Source organism: Cupressus sempervirens, chromosome 7, assembly GCF_028749045.1.
Source record: "Cupressus sempervirens isolate cs-2001-9-10 chromosome 7, ASM2874904v1, whole genome shotgun sequence".
In the NCBI taxonomy this organism is placed as follows: Eukaryota; Viridiplantae; Streptophyta; class Pinopsida; order Cupressales; family Cupressaceae; genus Cupressus; species Cupressus sempervirens.
In genome coordinates, this window is record NC_143124.1 from 605,024,585 (window position 1) to 605,043,314 (window position 18,730).

The 18,730-nt window shown below is 33.6% G+C and overlaps 1 protein-coding gene across 3 annotated transcripts in view; it reads right to left on the minus strand.

Annotated features, from left to right (window-relative positions):
- Positions 1 to 1,678: 1,678 nt before the first annotated feature.
- The window catches only part of LOC149548178 (uncharacterized), a 103,741-nt gene continuing 86,689 nt past the window's right edge, over positions 1,679 to 18,730 (minus strand). For all 3 annotated transcript variants that reach the window (XM_089792219.1, XM_089792221.1, XM_089792220.1), the window contains one exon: positions 1,679 to 2,054. In XM_089792219.1, the coding sequence (XP_089648345.1) occupies positions 1,909 to 2,054 (146 nt within the window). In that variant the 3' untranslated portion in view covers positions 1,679 to 1,908. The remainder of the gene's footprint in view (positions 2,055 to 18,730) is intronic.

Here is an 18,730-nt window from a genome sequence, read left to right on the forward strand (position 1 = left end):
GAGCTATTGGTGTTGAGACCACACATTACATATTTTATCACTTACGTTTATTTGCATTATCTCATTTTTGTTAGGAAATCTTTCCCTTGAGGTTTTCTCGTTTTCTCTATTTGTAACAAATAGTTGCATAATGAATTGTACATTTATACCTAACATGACCTAGTTGTTAGGACCCATCATCATATCATTTTGCATAATAATTATTTCCCTAAGTTGCACTTGAGTGGGGGTGTTAGTATATAGGTTGTCACCTATTTACGATGCTTAAGTCCAACTTGGGCACATACCGTTATTGTGTTTCTAGTGGACATGTAGAGCTTATTGTTATTTTGTTTCCAATGCATTTAGTAAATTTATCTCAGGTGGTTGTACATACCCTCATACCTCATTGGTGCTCCCTTTCTTGCTCTTGCCTATTTAAGCAAAGTCATTGTACATTTGTAGATATCTCACCCCAAATACTATTTCCTAGTGAATTATATTTATCTTCAAACATTCATGTTTTTGTTTGCTTCCTCGGTTTGGGAGCATTGTTTTTTATTGGTTGACAAGATGTCTGCATGGATATGTTTTTTTTTAAGTCAAAATTATCATAAAATCAAAGTGTATATTTCATTTTCCTATAAAACTTTTGTCATTAGACATCAAAATAAATTATAAATTTAAAAATTACAAAATAATTATGCATTTTATTATTAACATCATGTTTATATACCTGACTTTCAACAGAAAATTTTGTCATTAGACATCAAAATAAATTATAAATTTAAAAATTACAAAATAATTATGCATTTTATTATTAACATCATGTTTATATACCTGACTTTCAACAGAAAATTGTCCAATTTGTATTATTTTCTGCCCAATAAGCTTGTACTCACCCACTACAAGTCTCCTAAAATATTTTTCTACTATCAAAATTATGAGGTTTTAACTTATTGCCTCGGGGTTATATTGTTATGTTATATATGTCTTGTTTTGTTTCATTTGAAGGCATTGAATGTAGGCCGTGTAATTCTAAAACAAACAAGAAAACCAAAAACAATGAATCTAGTTCGCTCAATTTTCAATCAAAATGTTTATCAATTTGTCATTATCTGATATTACACATAATTGTTGCTTTCCAGAAAAGGTTTCTAAAAACATGATAGCTTTTAAAGGGATTAGTAATTTGATATTTCTCACTTCGCCTACTTTCAAATGAAAAATCTTAGGCCTGTGCAAATTAGTTAAGGTCCCCTAAAAGCTGCACATTAACATGTCTTTATACTCCCATCTTAGATTGTTGGCTAAATTCTTCTATAACATTTGTTGACCTATATGACATTATAATTTAGAATTATCTCCCAATTGTACCTACTGAACAATTGAAAATAGATCTTAATCTTCTATTATTGCGACAATAAAGAGATTGAGACACACTATTAGATCATTTAAGACATAAATGCACATGATATTAAAATAAACATAACATATTCAAACTATAAATGTATATTCATCTTAATTTGTGTTCAATCTCGTTAAATTCAAGAGTAAAAATAATTGCATGTGATACATAATAAATGAGGAATTCATCAAAGCAACACTGTAAATAATTTCAACTCTTTGTCGCTGCTGTACTCTTTGTCGCTGCTGTATTTGGATTCGATTGTGTGTGTTTTTGCATCAAGAAACAGTATGGATTGTGGAAAATTGATATGTTTAATTTCAACTTTACATTCATAAAATGTGTTAGGAAGATTTTGTTTCCAAAATTTGCCAACATAAAAACGAAATGTAATTTGGCATCAACATATACAACAAAGTTTCAGCCATTCCTTTGAGCTTTTGAATGAGGGCAACAAGAGGAATAAAATATGTAAAACTAAAAACATAAAATTCTTGATGTTCTTATTATTCATTACAAAGTCAAGGATCAAATGCCTCAGGAGGAGGAGGTTGGAGTACAATGCCCCTTGAATCTAATATTTGTACCAATATAAGATACCCTACACCTAATAGAACTGCTATAGCCCCGGTCAAAATAGCTGTGACTTGACCCCTTCCTACTTTTGCTGCAAAATCATCAGAAGCAAAATATTATTGTGATACTTTCTTGCCCTCTCTCCTCACTCCCGCTCTCTCTCATGCAATCATATAAGTGTGTAAAATGTACTTGTCAAAAAGTGGAAATCCTTCATCTCAGTGTATAGAAATAAATACATGCTGTAGTGATGACTTTAAGTCATATTTCTATCAACTTTCATTTTAGATAAGGTTTTTTCTGAATAAATATATCTTAGACTCTTTGAATAACCTGTCAAGAAAGGAAGGATAATAAAGGATGCAGATTACCTAATCAAATTTCACAACAGAAGATCCAGGATAGAAAAAGAAAGGGAGATAAATAAGACAATGGTGTTGGTGGCCTATTTTGGGATTTTGTGCTTACATGCGTTGCTAGTAATCCATGAGTCCCATAGGCTACCTGACCTCATGGATGTTACTAGTAATATACATTCATTCCTTCTAGTAATATTTATCCATTCCTTTGTTGATTCAAACTGATGAAACAGTAAGTAGCTTTAGTATGAAGAGGTGCAGCCAGGATAAGATGGAATTTTCTCAAGGTGGATGTTCCTAAAGACTCCATCTGTCTTCATTTTAACTTCCATGTGTAAATTTTTAATCAATGCTCTTAGTTGCTTCCTACTTGCAGCAAACTTTTGTTCTCATTATTTTGAGAAAATTACCTTATTGATAAATGCTCTTCTTACATTTCTCCTCCATATTGATAAAAGGCAACAAAAAATATTGAAAAAGGTACATAAATCTCATAACAATATAATAAGAAACCATAAAGCTAACTTATCATGTATTTTTGCCCCAAAAAAATCTGCATTTTTTAACATCAATGATAGCTGAACTCTGTCACCCATTTTTGGGATTTGTTAGTAGATGCTTCTTGATTCTAATTTTCACTAATCTAAGTTTTGGTATTGTGCAAAGCTAGAAAGATATATTTGACACCCATATCAGAATTATGAAAGCAAGCAATATGACCCTCCTAAGTGTTAACAAAGCAGTTTTTTAATAGAATATGGGTGCCCTATTTCTCTGTAAACTATGTAGTTTACGACAATATTGTTTTATTTGTTTACATCAAAGTTTCATTGTTTAAAAACTTGGACTCGTCAATTGTTCAGCAAATCTAGAATGTTGAAAAATTAAGACACAGCAAAAAGTCGAAGAATAACACAACAAAATTATCAAACTCTAAAAAATATATTAATTGTTTAAAAAAATGCTTTAAAAGCATGCATTTTATTGAATTTATAAACCATACTACTCATTTCTTTCATATACAGATCAAAATTAAAGTTCAATTTATTTCAATGATAAAAAAATAAGTTCAAAGTTCAAATACATATAACTTTCAGTTTCAATATCAACAAAAATTACAAATTATAATTTTTTTCTACAACTAACTCAGAAAAGTATTTCTGACTCTAGCAAATCCTGGCTGTCAATAGTCATCAACTTATTGGGTGGAAATAAAAACAACACTAAAAAGACACTATTAGACAACGCTATTAGAGAATTGTGCTAGAGTGATAAATTAGGAAGAGCGGGAAAAAATACAGAAAAGTAGCTCATGTCAAAGTAGTACGTTCCTCAAAAAAAAAATCTAAGTGTTTGAAAAATGTTCGAACTAGAATAATAAACAGAGAAAAATAATAAAAATACCCTAAGTTCATCCATCGCACATAAAACTTAAATCTAATGATGAAATTAACAATAACAAGAAGCATCTAGTCTTTTTATTTTCAGCTTTGTAACAAAGTAAAATAAATGTGGAGGGCTGCATGTTAGTTTATGAAACCTCTACAGATATCATGATTTCAATAAATGTTTTAGTCATAGATTAAAATCTCTCCAATAAGTAGCAAATATCTCTACTTCTCATCACAACTTTTGCAAAATGAGGATACTTAAGGTATTTTGGCAAGAAATTCAAGCTGAGAAGACCTTAAATTATCGCCGATAAGTTGGCCACTTCTCCGCGATAAATTGTGAACTTCTTGTGATAACTTTACTGCTTCTCTTGGGTGGCACCAGTAAAATTGGTACACCCAACAACTTGCCCATTCATTGTTCATTTGGCAATTGAGTGTTTCGTGGAGAGGGGTTTTGGTGGAGAGAAATAGCTTTTGGCAGCCTTGTAGATCGATCACAAGTGGATTTGAAGTGGATTCAAAGCAGATTCAAAGAGATTTTTCAAGCAAATCTAGATTCACAAGTAAGTTTTCTAAAAAAAAATTATTTTTAATGGGAAGGGGAAGAGAAAGATATAGATTAGTTTCATATTTTACCTGACATTTGTATTTGCTTATCTATTTACAAAGACAATTTTCTATTTCTAGTTTGTTTTAGAGTTCACAGTCTCTAAATATGGTTGGCAACTATCAACATTCCACATTAGGATGTAATTTTGATACATATTGCATTTATATATATCTAGATCAGCTTGTTTGGTTTGTTTACTTAGTTACTGACTCATTAGATGCATAGCCTTATTAAATTTTACAAAAAGATGCATTTGTAATTAAATTAAAGTCATTTTTAAAATTCCCGATATTTTCTTGAAGTTGTCAATTTATCTCCGATATTTGCCAAGAACTTTATTTTTTGCCTCTCCAATAAGTGGTAGAGTAGAGATAATGATAATGGAAGTATTGAGAAAATCTTACAAGAGCTAAAATAATTGGTACACAAGCAATATTTGATAATAATGAAATGTAAGACAGCCACAGTATGCAAGAATAGAAAAGGGATTGCTCATGCAAAACACAATTCAAGGCCACAAATGCAAAAAAACACAACAATATAGTAAAAAAAAACGAAGACAATGTCAAAATGTAATGTCCCCTTTTTGGTATTGCCCTAATTTTTGCCCTAGAATCACAAATTCCATTAAAATAAGAACTATAGATGGTTAAGATACAACTTTATCACTTAAAATTGCCTTTTAACAAGGTAAATCTTGGTTTACGTCCTACGATCACCAACAGTGGACAAGTCCATACACACAGACTAATTATGTTGTAGTGTAATATAATCTGCCTTAAGCTAAAGTGATAATACAAAGAGATATATGATTCTAACATAGTGATTAGGTAACAATATAATGCATATTTAGACTTATGAAAGAAGCATACTTATAGCACTTACCTTCCATGATCTTAACCATAATGAGGAATAGGGTAGGAAAGATGTGATGAGATGCCCTCATTGTCTTTGCCCAAGGCCCAAGAGTAGAAATCCTTATCCCCCTTGGCCCCATGCTTCATGGGGTTGGCATACCTAGTGAAACCTTTACATCATTCCCCTCCATCATGCCATCTTTACTCACCTCGTATGGTTAAAGATCATTTCCTTAGCTATCATCATAACTCTCCTATATGTTGGTGGAAGGGTTACAATAGGGTGTGCTCCACTCAACCCAAGGCCCATGTAATTTCCCCGAGTTTCGAAAGGATACACGAATAATAAATTTTAATTAAATATTGGAATTTATTATTGAATTCAAATACAAAAGGATATCGGTGCCACTAAAAGAAAAGAATGGCCATGTATGAGTTGAAATTTGATCACATTTGTAAAATGAGTAAATGACTGAGCACCATCTGGAAAAGATAAAAGACTAGGTTCAGATAATGACCACCACAACATGGCAAAGTCAAGATCTACATATCACAACCATAAATACAAATAGGCGTACAAGGAAACCAATTTGTGTATTATGCAAGACATCATGTACAATAACAATTACAATGGACGTAATGAAGATGTTGATAAAGAAGGTTGGGCTATCAAATATTATGTGGATGGATGAATAAGAAAAGGTTCTTGATATAGTCAAGAATTACAATTATGCGAATAATCGACCACAAGATCCATCCCAACATTTGAATGTTTCAGCCACTTGTGTTGATTCAATGTGGTTACTGAAGGTACAAGAACAAGCTCTAACAAGTCATGGGGTGATTGCTCCAAAATGGTCAAGCATCCTTCCAATTGGATAACAGTGATGTGAACATTTTCCCTAATTTGCGAATCCAAAGCTAGCTTGCTACTTGTCTCATAAAGCACTTTTGCTAAACTATTTTCTAATGCCATTTTTAACTTTGTCTTTTGCATCTTCCTTGCAAGGACCTTGTTACAGCTCTTAAATTATTCCTTAGCTACTTAGAGAATGAAGTTCATATTCTTCTTTGTTGTATTTGAAATATAATTTTCTAGAGCATCTACATATTCAATTATTTCTTTTTCAATAGCACAAAGGATTGTGCATCTCAAGTGGGCTTCAATGATCTTCTCACTCCAACTGTATACGTGAGTTGCAGCTAGGGATCTTGTCCAGTGATGAACAACAAAAGCACATATCAAGTACCATCTTTGATCATACTCTACGCTCGCAACACATTCCAGCCCCAATGTAGATTCAACAAGAATGTTTTGATAAAAAAAGAAAAATTCCTATTATTTTAATGCGCGAGACTTAACGCTTTCCTGTATTTCTCGTTAGACAAGGAATGCCCCAAAAATTAACTGTGTAGCAGGAACAAGGAGTTTAAGGAAAAATAAGGAATCTTCACTATGTATAGCAGTCTTCTTTTTGGAAGGTGGGTAGCTTGTAGTTCGAGGAAGAGAAGGGATTGGAGTGAGAAAATCAAAATGAGCTTGTTGAGCCCAAAATGATCCAACAAAACTTGATGAACTTTCAGCCTTCTTTATCCTCGAATATACGTGCTCAAAGCTTGTTAGTTTGATAGCCTCTTATTTGCCAAACGCCAATTAGAACAAAGACATAAAACTTCAACTGAAAGCAAGAGGCTTCTAAATGCGTTCCTATCCCCAATGGAGTCACCAAAAACTATTGGGTGGATATTTCGCAACCGACAGTTTGTTAAAATTCAATCGCAAAATAGGTAGACCAGTCACAGCGTATGAGACAGAGTCTCTCCTACCTTAAAGGGAATGAACCCCTTCTCACCATTCCTTGGATCAACTCAAGGTAAGCAAGAAGTTGAGAGATTTTGAAAAGATATTACCAATATTCTTTCCTCTTAACTTTCAAGAAAGAATCCTCTTACCCGCAGAGTGAGTAATAGTAAAGATGAAATCTCTAACTAAGCTTCTATCTAATAGCTAGAAACTATCATACCGATAAACCAACACTAACTCAAAGGGTAGTTGAAAGCATACCGGTTTGGCTCTAAGTCCAGTTTTAATCTATTCTATAAGAATAACCTCTACTATTGGGCCACAAAGACTTCCAAAAGTAAAGAATTCTAACTATTTTTGTGAGTTGCGGAGGCAATACAAACTATAGTCAAAGCTCGTAGTTAATGTATCACCACAATGGCTTCCAGTCAAAGCTTCGGCTCCGATTGTTTGCTAATCCTCTATGCTCAATTATTTAAATCATACAACATAACATGAATCAAAGAAAACAGATGCAAATTACCATCAAAGCTTCTAATTTGCACTTATCCAAATTGCACTCAATCAAAGTTCAGCACCTATTGCTTCTTTGTATTCACTTTTTATTCAAAATAGTACTACACAATCAAAGTTATGCTTGCACAATTTCTTCAAAGCTTTCTTGGATACAAATAAAAGATGATTTTTACAATGAGGGGGACAATCCTTATATAGGAAAAAGAAGTGAGAAAAAGGAGGAAAAAGTGAGAGCAACTCAACCAACTTTGACCTGGTAAAACTAAGTCAAAAGAATTATTGGATTACATTTCTAAAGGAAATGTAAATTGAATTACTCATCCTCTCAAACTACAAACATGAAAAATAAAGAAAGAAGAAGACGCAAGAAGTTGAAACAATCAATTGTTCTGAAGGGCCTTATACTTGGTGATGCAATCACGCATTGTAGGAAGATCAGAGATCTCCATTGTCTTTGATATAGCTTCAATTCTTACCACATCGACATATGCTGCTCTTACAATCTTGTAATTTTTTGAAAGAGAAACTCATAGGCACTTTGCTATTGATTTGTATGCAGAGAAATTGTTCATCATGTGTGATCCAAACTCTTCAGAATCAAGATCAGCATTAACTCTGATTGTATACTCTTAGATTATTTCCACTTCTATGACCATGTTTTCATGTTCAACAAGGACATTGCATCCCATTTGTTCCAAATTGCACATGATCTTTGTTTCAATTGATTGACAATCTTCTAAGGATTCCTACAACTTTATTAGAAGTTTTCCTAGTGTCTCTTCTTTGTGACCCATGAGTCCCAAACATCTGCAGAACATTTTCGAAAATGGAATGACTTCACATACAATCATGTCATCTAGATCAGCATTAGCCATTTGATCCCACTCACAAAATCTCTTTCAAGGTGTTGACTTCTAGATTCAAAGAAGCAATCAAGTCAGGTAACATCTCTTCAACACCTCTGATACGTTCAAGAACTTTGCCCGCATCTTTGATGGCATGAACTCCTTCAGAGACAACTTCTCCAACCGAGTCTTTGTCGCTTTGATTATCCGTTTTTCCTAATGTGTCTAAGACGTGGTGACTATATGTTGTGAAGACTGCTAATGAATGACCTCATTTAGACGAGTAACCTACTGCTTAGCTATTCTTCTTCTCCCAAAGCTGATGATTGTTTTTAGACACATTTGCAAAACATCTTGGGCATCCTGCAAACACCCCAGCCGTGATTGTTTACCAAGTTCAATTTTGGCGAACTTGTAATTTGAACGGTTAACCTCCTTAATTAGTTTCTCTACCAAAGGTTCTGCAATTTCTTCAAACTTAGTCTTTTTAGAATCCACAACAATCCTTGAACCAATCTTGTCTTTCAAAGATTTAGACTTAATTTTCTTAATAGGAAGATTATTTGGAGGTACTGCAACCTTTCATCTCTTCATAATGATTTCACCCAACCATGCACAAAAACTAAAACCCTCATCTGCTGAAACAATGACAACTGAATTCATGGGTGTCTGATGAGAAGATTCTGTCATGAATATTTTGAAGCCAGCCATTGAGGTATCAAGTTAGGAAACTTGACCTTCCATGAGAGTTGGGAAATCTTCAAACACATTTCCCAAATTCTTACATAGCTCAGTTGTGAGAATAGGAGCTGCTGAAGAAATAGGGAGTGCTAACATGTTCACTTCTAAAGCAAGGATGGTAGATGTAAGAACAGTGGAGAAAGCATCCACATCATTGTCTATATCGTCCAAGAAGGGTTTTTCTTGAATGGATGGACCTTGAGTATTTGTTGGTTATGAAGGAGATATGATCATGATCTCTCCTGCTTCCTCTTCATCTTCTTCATCAAACTCATCTTCACATTCTTCCTCAGATTCTTGAGCCTGTACGGGTGCTTGAGAGGATTCTTGTAGTGATTTTCACCCATTTCCGCCTCTGAGCATAAACTTGAGAGATTTAGCTGGAACTGAGGAAGATGCACCATCTTTGCTTGTAATCTCCACTCAAGATGTCCTTCTAACTAGTCTAAAATGTCCGCAATCTACCCAGAGCTTAGGATATACTCTCTTAAGACAATTAATCTTCAACCACTTGTTAGTATTTGCCAGGATGGATTGGAATCTATCAAAGATAGAAACACCTCCTTTTTGTTGCCAATGTATGGGAAAAGGATAGTACTTTTCAAAGCCAACTTGATAATATTTTGGATCAAGAATGTTGCCATCATCCGTAATCTGAAAATTGGGTGGAATCTCAACCATGTTGAGGTTAATGATTTGTTGCAATGTGAGCCTGCAGTAATCCATCTTCATGATATCCAGCTCTATGCGCAAGTCAATCCATATGTCCTTTATGCAATGAACATAGGTGAATGCTCTTTTGATCTTTGAATGCATTCTTTGGTAGTCAAAATCCAACATAGCTTTGAATTTCCTTAATGTGATAATCTGAAGTTCCGCCTCCATCATTTTTGCCTTGTAGACTGAATTGAGCATATATTGACCAATCACCAAGGGTTTGGCTTTGGTAATATTGAATCCTGGCTTGTGTTGAGTATTTTGATATGTTTGCACCTCCATGAGTTGTCTGGCCAACTCCATCAAAATGATTTTATCAGTAGCATATCTTGGTAAGGTATATGCTTCTCCTTTGAAATAACCAACTCTAAAATAAGTGAAAGTTGGAAACTGTAAAAAGATGCAACCAAATTGATTTACCCTATTCCAAGCTTCATCTGATACTCTTTTGATTACCAATTGTTTACAAAACTAACACTTGAAAGTCCAAAAAATGCATTTTGGACTCTCTTGTAGTGATATTTTCTCCGTGTCAATGTGATTTGGTCATAATAGTTCCAAATAGGAACTTGAAGCCTATCCCCTTTAGTGGAAAGTCCTGAGAAGGATCCCATGGATGCAATAATGTAGACCAAGTCTAAGTTCATGTGAAATGGCACTGACGTTCCCACATTAAGCAACTGTTCGCATAGTGTTGTACTGATAAGCTCTCCCTAGAAGATGGGTTCTATGTTATCAAAGATCTAAGAGATAAACTTGTACATCCACGGGTTGAAGCAGAGTTATGTAAATCGCCGCAATTTAGGCGATTTTGTCAATTTCGCAATTTTGCCGATTTCGCGATTTTTTATTCTTACGCCTCACAAACTTTGAAAGCAACTAAATTAAAAAAAAAATTGATATTTTCAAAAAAATATTTTTCAAGTTCAAATTATTATTGGCATTTACTCTGCTGGGAAAGCACCTAGACATTTATTTCTTCCTTTTCTAAAGAAAGCGGCGACTCTGTTGTGTATCATTAACATAGTTTATTGAAGAACTAATATCTTCTTTTAAGGTGTATGTGGGGAAGAAGGTCAGTGAATCCCAGACCTAAAAGGACTGATGGAGCCCAAAATTTGGGTCTCCATTCTCCATTATGCAAAGAAGCATATCCAGTTATTGTGGAATTGTCCACTCATCTTAATTTCAATCAACGAATATGGGATGTAGTAAGCAATGATGGAAGCATTTTGATTGTTTTATTGGCCTCTAGAATCTGTTATAAAGCAAGGAGTGTAAGAATTGAGACAAGGTGAGATCTACTCTTATCTATGTACACACACTACTGGAGGATGATACCACTGTTACTACCATGGACTGTAGAAGTGTTGGAGATGATCTATGGTTGACTCATTGTACATTGCAACTAAAAAGGCACCTAAGGCTTTCAAGGTTCAAACTTGTATTGTATTATCAGAAGTTGAGGCTGCAATTGCAAACATGAATATTGATAAAGCTGAAGAATTTGCTGAGGATTGCCATGAATATTTCAAAGAGTAAATGTTTTCTTTTACTTGATTGAGCTATAGTGATGTTTCCAGGTTTGGTTCCGCCACGTGTACAATTCAAGCAACTGTCGGAAATGAAACAGTACGAAGCCAAACGTATCATTCCAAAGAGCAAATGCCTGCGATTACATATTAAAAAGAGAAAATACTTAAAATATCCATGGTGGAAATCTATGTGGAACTCTATTATTGTGAATTGATATCAAACAATGTTTATGATTTATTTGTAAAAAGATGCACAGGTCAGCGTTTCAAATGGAAATAACGAGTATCGTATATGAATACTTGCACCTTCCCATGGTGTATTTGATGATAATAGATGCGTCATATGAAATAGTGATGGAATTATAATTAAATAAATTGGTCCAAGGTCTACGTCACATATGTACTATGATTGATGGCAAAAGGTTTAGATACCCACAGTAGAATCAAGGCAGAGTCAGATTGTAATTGGAGTACCATCAGGAGTTTTCAAAATATCAAACATGCTACAAGAGGGGATAACCTTTAAACAGAAATTGCAAGCATTTCACTTCCATACATAAAAGGAGTTTTTTGTGTAGGAGTGTAAAGTAAATGCACTAAAAAACAGTGTTATTGCTTGGAGTTTAAAACTAGAATGATAATAAGTTATGAACATTTTTTATGTCAAATAAATGTCATCACATCACCGCCTATGTGCCATCAATTGTAGATGAAATGAGAAGGGATAGCTGGCAAAGTCAAGAAAGGATATGGAGAAACATTATTGACTTTCGTTCATGTTAAGCATCTACAATGATAGCATATTGATCTAGACCGACGTAGGGAAGTATCCAAGTGAAATCTGGGAGATCCCAATACTTGATCATGGAGACTTTAGCACCTATCTTTCACCAACCCGTTAGTAACTGTTTGATGATGTATATCTAACAATGCTTTATTTTTTTTGCAGGTCTGGACTAAGTACGTGGGAAATATGAGACTTTCTTGCAGGAAGGATATTCACCCAAATGACGCTTAGCGTGTAAAAAAAACAAGTCAGCAGATGTGATGAAAAAGCGATAGAAAAAACAGATCTCGGATGCCGGTCTGGAAGAAATATGCAAGAGATTGGAGTTTTAATAGAAAATCGCATTGGATTCTACAAAGCACCATGGATTAACCAGATACACGGCATGGGTTGATAAATAAGTGTTCAAAGTGGTGGACGCAAAGTATATAAGCACCTGCCAATGTGAGATATAGTGAAGGAATATCTAAACTGCCAGTTGTGATTTGATTAAAACCATATTAAAAAAATTATTAGTTATTCATTTTGAAAAGGTATAAGGTTTGGTTAAGTAACCGATGCCTTCTAGTGCTCTATAAATATGTAATGTAAAATCCAACAATGCCATTGTTCATATTTTTCCAAAAACTCTTTGCATTCTTGAAGCTTATACAATTTTGGAATTCTTCCTTGAGGAAGATTGAAGTTTGAACCAAGCTGTTGGATATTGAATTATTGGGAAAATATTTCAATATTGTATGATATGAAATTGTGTTGAGTGGAGCATCAATATTTGAGTGTCTTCAACACAAATTTCTCCACAATATAATTAGTAAGATTTTTATTTTCTTTAGAGTTAAACTACTACATAGTTCGTCCTTTGTGATCATTTTTATTTTCTATTTATAATCTGTTATTAGGATAAGTGGATCAAATTGTTCATTGCTGTTTAATCCCGACAAATACAAATATTGTGGAATATTGTAATTGTTTCCTTATTTGTATCTATTTTGTCTCTTTGAAGGTTAAAACATCATAGACTAGTTTTAATATGCATAAAAATGAAATAATTTGACGCATCCTGATAATTAAATTGTTGATAGATTTAATATACACAGTATCATAAAGTTGTATGTGAAAACACATAGTTTTGACTCTATCGCCCTTTTAAATTTCAGCACTGATCATTAACTTGCTCATATTTCTCAATCCATATGCTAGCAATATTCTTTTTCTTTTTTAAGAGTTTGATACTTATTTGTTTCAGTAATTTACTTTTAATCATATTTCAGGCTTTACAAGTTTATTAATCATATTTCAAAGATTAATACTGGACATTAGCAATCTAGAAGTTTCCTTAAAATCTTGCCATTTCGAGAAATTGTCTTTGCATTGAATCTATCTGCTATAAATGTCTTGGATCCAAGTTTGTTGTCCAGGATCAGATGCACAGGCCTTGATTTTGCAGAGCCAGAAGCACAGGGGATTTGGATCACATAGACTAATCCTGTCAAGTTGGCCTTAACTAGTTGGATATCCCAGCATCGAGCAGGCAAGGCTTGTAGGATTCCAATTTGTAGTTTTAGGAACCAACAGTTAGTTCATGAAATAATATAGATAATAATAATACATTTTTTAAAAATTTAAAAATAAGAATAAAAAAAAATAGGGAAAGGAAAAAGAACTCTCTTCATATGCTCATTGAGAGAATGGCTTAAGGTATTGTCCATGAACTAGAAAATCTTGCATGCGACCATCTGTATCCTGCAAAAAATAAGAGTGTTCCCCAGCCTTTTCAAAGATGATAAATGGTCCTAACCATAAGGCCTCGAACTTACCATGTTTCCCTTTGTCTTGATCTTTTGCATTTCATTTCAAGACTCAATCATTAACCTTAAAAGATCATTTTAGAGTTCTCTTGTCATGAAGAAATTTAACTTGTTGTTTATTAGTATTATGTTCTTGCACAAGCCTCCTTACTTCATCCAACTCAATTAGTGCGTTCAATCTATTTTCCATGAAATTGATATCCTCTAATTGCTCCTCAGTAACAAATTTGTAAACAGGACATAAATTGCTCAAAGGAAGTTTTGCTTCCTTGCCATAAACCAAGTTAAAAGGACAGAAACTGGTAGACTTTTTCACCGTGATTCTATCTGCCCACAACGCCAAATTCAACTTTGAATCCCAAGCGCACTTGTTATTATCCAGCATCCTTCTGATAATCTTCAAGATGTTTTTGTTACTAGACTCAACTTGTCCATTGCCTTGAGGATGATAAGGGGATGAGTATGACACAATTATGCCATATTTCCTACAAAAATCAGCAAACTCATTAGATCGGAAACACATACCATTATCTGCTATGATCTTTTGAGGGACTCCAAATCTAGTTAAGATGTTTTCAGTAAGAAACTTAATCACTACTTTGCTCATAGACTAACGAGTAGGTATGGCCTCTACCCACTTGGTAAAGTAGTCAGTAGCCACTAGAATCCAACTATGTCCTCCGCTTGATCTATCACTAATTTCCCCGATGAAATCAATTTCCCACATTTGGAATGGTTCTTCTACTATAATGTTCTTAGTGGGAGGGCACCATCATATTTTAACTTACCTGAGAATTTTTGACAAGCCTCACACTTTTGCACATAAGCATGACAATCTTTAAAAAGTTGGGGCTAGTAATAGCTGCTCGTAATATTTTACGCACTGTGGTCCTAGCTGAAAAATGACTGTTGCACACTCCTTCATGCATTTCTCTAAGAATAACTGCAGACTGAGCAATATCCAAACAAAAAAGTAAAATTCCATCTTGGTTTTTGCAATATAGATCTCCTTGAATAACAATATACTTGGTGGCCTATAACATAGTAGTTCTTTTTTAATTATCACTCAGATTATCTCTACATTTTGTATGTCTTAAAAAGTAAACTATATCAGTATACCAAGGGCACCTTTCAATACTAGCATTAGTGTGATTGTTAGTAATCTGATTGACTTGCACAGCTTCCAAATTTGATTCTGCCATAAGTTTAGCCAATCCTTGCCCTTTGACTAATTTTGTGATTTGTACATCTATATTAAATTCTTGAATTTAATATATCCATTAGCATCATCTTCCAATAGTTTTAGATTGTTTAAATATTTCTTTAATGGTAGCACTAAGCACATAAGCAATGATTTCAGCTCCAACCAAATAAGATCAAAAAGATTTAATTGCTTTAACAAGGGCGTAAGACTGCTTCTCATTTATATTGTAATTAAGTTCAGCAACTTGTAAACTCTTACTAAAAAGTGCAATCGACTACTCATGTCCTTCATTGTTCTTTTGCAACATAACAACAACTATAGTGTGATAAGAGGCAAACGAAAAGATTTGAAAAGGTTTCTTAAAGTCGGGAGATTTAAGAACTAGAGCTTCCTTTATAGCTTTCTTTATCTTAGCAAATGCTCCTATAGCTCCATTATCCCATGTTGTCTTTGCTCCCTTCTTAAGCATTTTAGCAATGTGTTTAATAATCTCAACAAAATTAGAATCAAATCTCCTCACAAAATTAATTTGCCCAAAGAATGATTGGATACCCTTAGTTGTTTTAGGAATCTGAATATTATCGATGGCTACTACCTAAGTCACAAGGTTCGAATTCAAATTCGAGTTCGGTAACCATAAAATTCAAATGAAGTTCAGCTAGAGTGAAAATTCAAAAAAAAATTCAATTTTAAATTCACCATACACACACACACACACTTATAGTAAACTAAAAAAATATTTTAATTTTGTTAAATAGATTTAAAATCATTATAAAAAGATTGACACATTTATAAAATATAATTATACTCAAATTATATGATAAATAAGTGATTAATATAAGTTAATATATATAGAAAATAAGCAAAATATTTTAACATTGTTAAATAGTTTTAAAATCATTATTCAATATTGACACATTTTTAAAATATAAATTTTATTAAATTATATGATTAGATTTTTATTAATATAATTTAATATGAAACAATTTTTTATAACAATTTAATACTATAATTTTTTTTATAAAAACCAAAAACATTATATGGTAAAAACAATCTAAATATCACAAATGGAAAACTATATAATAATATTAATATTAAACATAAAATCAATCGGAAAAACATGAATGAATGAATCGTTCGACGCAGCTCAGCGTCTGTCTTCCCTCCGTCTCTCATGAATTATTCCATGTTGGACGATTAAAAATGGTATTTCAAATGGACGATTTGCAATGTTGTTTCCATTTCGATCGATTGACAATGGTATCTCCATGTCTTTGCACCTATCTTGTGGCTCAACTCCTTTGCAATGAAGTCGGGACGACAATGGTATTTTGAACCCTTAAACACTTTTAAAAAATTTCCCATGATGGAAAATCATATCCTCATTTCCATATGAACAAGGTCAAATTTAAACGAATTTTATGGAAATATTTGAAGTTTGCCCAAATTCGAATTTCATGCCTGAAACTCGGCGAACTCTATGACACAGACTACTACTCTTTTCGGATCTATCCTTAACCCTTCCTTAGAGACAATGTGCCCTAATGGTTTCCCTTCAGTAACTCCAAAATGACATTTTTTAGGGTTTAGGAAAATTCCGAATTCAAGAGCTCTTGTGAAAATTTTCTCCAAATGTTTACAATGATCTTCTGCTCTCTTAGAATAAGCCATAAGGTCATCTTGATAAACTACCATAATTAGATCAATCAGTCCATCAAAGGCGACATCCATTGCCCTTTGAAAAGTAGCTCCCACATTTGTTAACCTGAAAGGCATCCTAGCATATACATAAGTACCTCAAGGAGTCATGAAAGCAGTCTTTTATTGTTCAATCTCTTTGACCTTAACCTGATTATAGCCTAAAAATCCATCCATCATGGATAACAGTTCATTTCCAATCACCTTTTGCAGTAAGATCTCCATATCAGGTAACGCATAGTTATCCTTTAGAGAAGATATGTTCAAATTCCTAAAATCTATAACCAATCAAATATCACCGTTCTTTTTTCTAACTGGCACTAAATTTGAAACCCACGTAGAGTGCCTAATAGGTTTAATAATTCCATCATCTCTCAGCTTAATTAGTTCATCTTTCATCTTTGGGGCTAGAGTTGGATTGATTGGGCGTTGTCTCTACCTAAAAGGTGTAGCATCAGGCTTTAATGGTATCTCATGTTGAAATAAGTCTTCCCTATAAGCTTTAAGTTCATCGTAACTCGAAGCAAAAACATGTCTATATTTCCTCAACAAGGAAATCAATTCAGCCCTAATCTTGGATGATAACTTCTTCCCTATATAAACATTTTTAGGAGAATTTTCACTTCCTAAGTTTATTTTCTCAATATTGTTTTGGATTTTAGTGGATTTGCTAGGTTTTGCACTTTCCCTTTCATCAAAGATTCTTTCTAAGGCCACAAGACCTTTAGGTATTTTGTTTGTCTTTAATTGAACTATTTCTTTTCCAAATAACATTTCCTTGCCATCCTCTTCTTCCACACATCTGTTCCAATCAGTACCTTGATTTTCATAATCCTCCTCACAAGTTAAAAACCTAATGAGATCTCTGTCATCTTCAAAGACTTGTCAATTTCGCACGTTATCTAGTATTGAAGGTCTATTTTTCATTTCTACTTGAATAACCTCATTAAATGGAAGATCAATTTGTCTGATAGCAAGGTTGGTCATTATATCAGCCAAGTGGTTATTTGACCTATCAATCCACTTTATAGAAAAAGCATCAAAAAACTCTAACAAATCCCATACGTAGTTACGATATTGTTTCAATCTTGGCTTCCTAGTTGAAAACTTACGCCTAATTTGGGAAACAATCAGATCTGAGTCCCCTAAAATAGTGAATAATTTAATCCCATAAATCTTAGCAATATCAAGACCAATAATGCCTCATATTCAACAATATTGTTAGTACACTCAAAATTTAATAGGAAAGAAAATTTAAAAATTTTACCTGATGGTGAAATAAATATAACACAGGCCCCATTTCCTTCTGTTGGTGTTTGAAAACGTTACCAGTTTTCAATTACCCTGATGAGAACAAAACACATCTAGGGGCCGCTAACTCCCATTTTCAACATGCCCATTCAGACACCAGGCCAACTATAAGGCTTGACCCTTCTTCTTCAGGCTCTGCAAAACCTAGGCGGGTAGACCTATAGATTCTTTATATGGTACCAGTTATCAAAGCATACACTGAATCTATTAAGCAGATGAAAACCCCTTATATCTCCTAGTGGTTTATGAAATAACACAAATTCTACAATAGCTAGGTGCAAACCTATATTATTCATAAATTGAGTGAGGGTTTAAACTTTTATGTCCACTTCAACATGAAGGGAAAATGAGTGATTCATATTGAGAAAAGACAGCATGTCCAATATGCAGCAAAAACTTAATGATCCTACAAATGACCAATGCCTTATCCATTAGGGCAATCCTATACTTCAGAATTACGCATCCTTGAACATCAATCAACATATGGCATATGTTGAGACATTCATGTTCAGTCTGTTCACCGTATGAATTAGACAACAATATCCAATATAACCCCATATTTTCACACATCCTTCTTAATG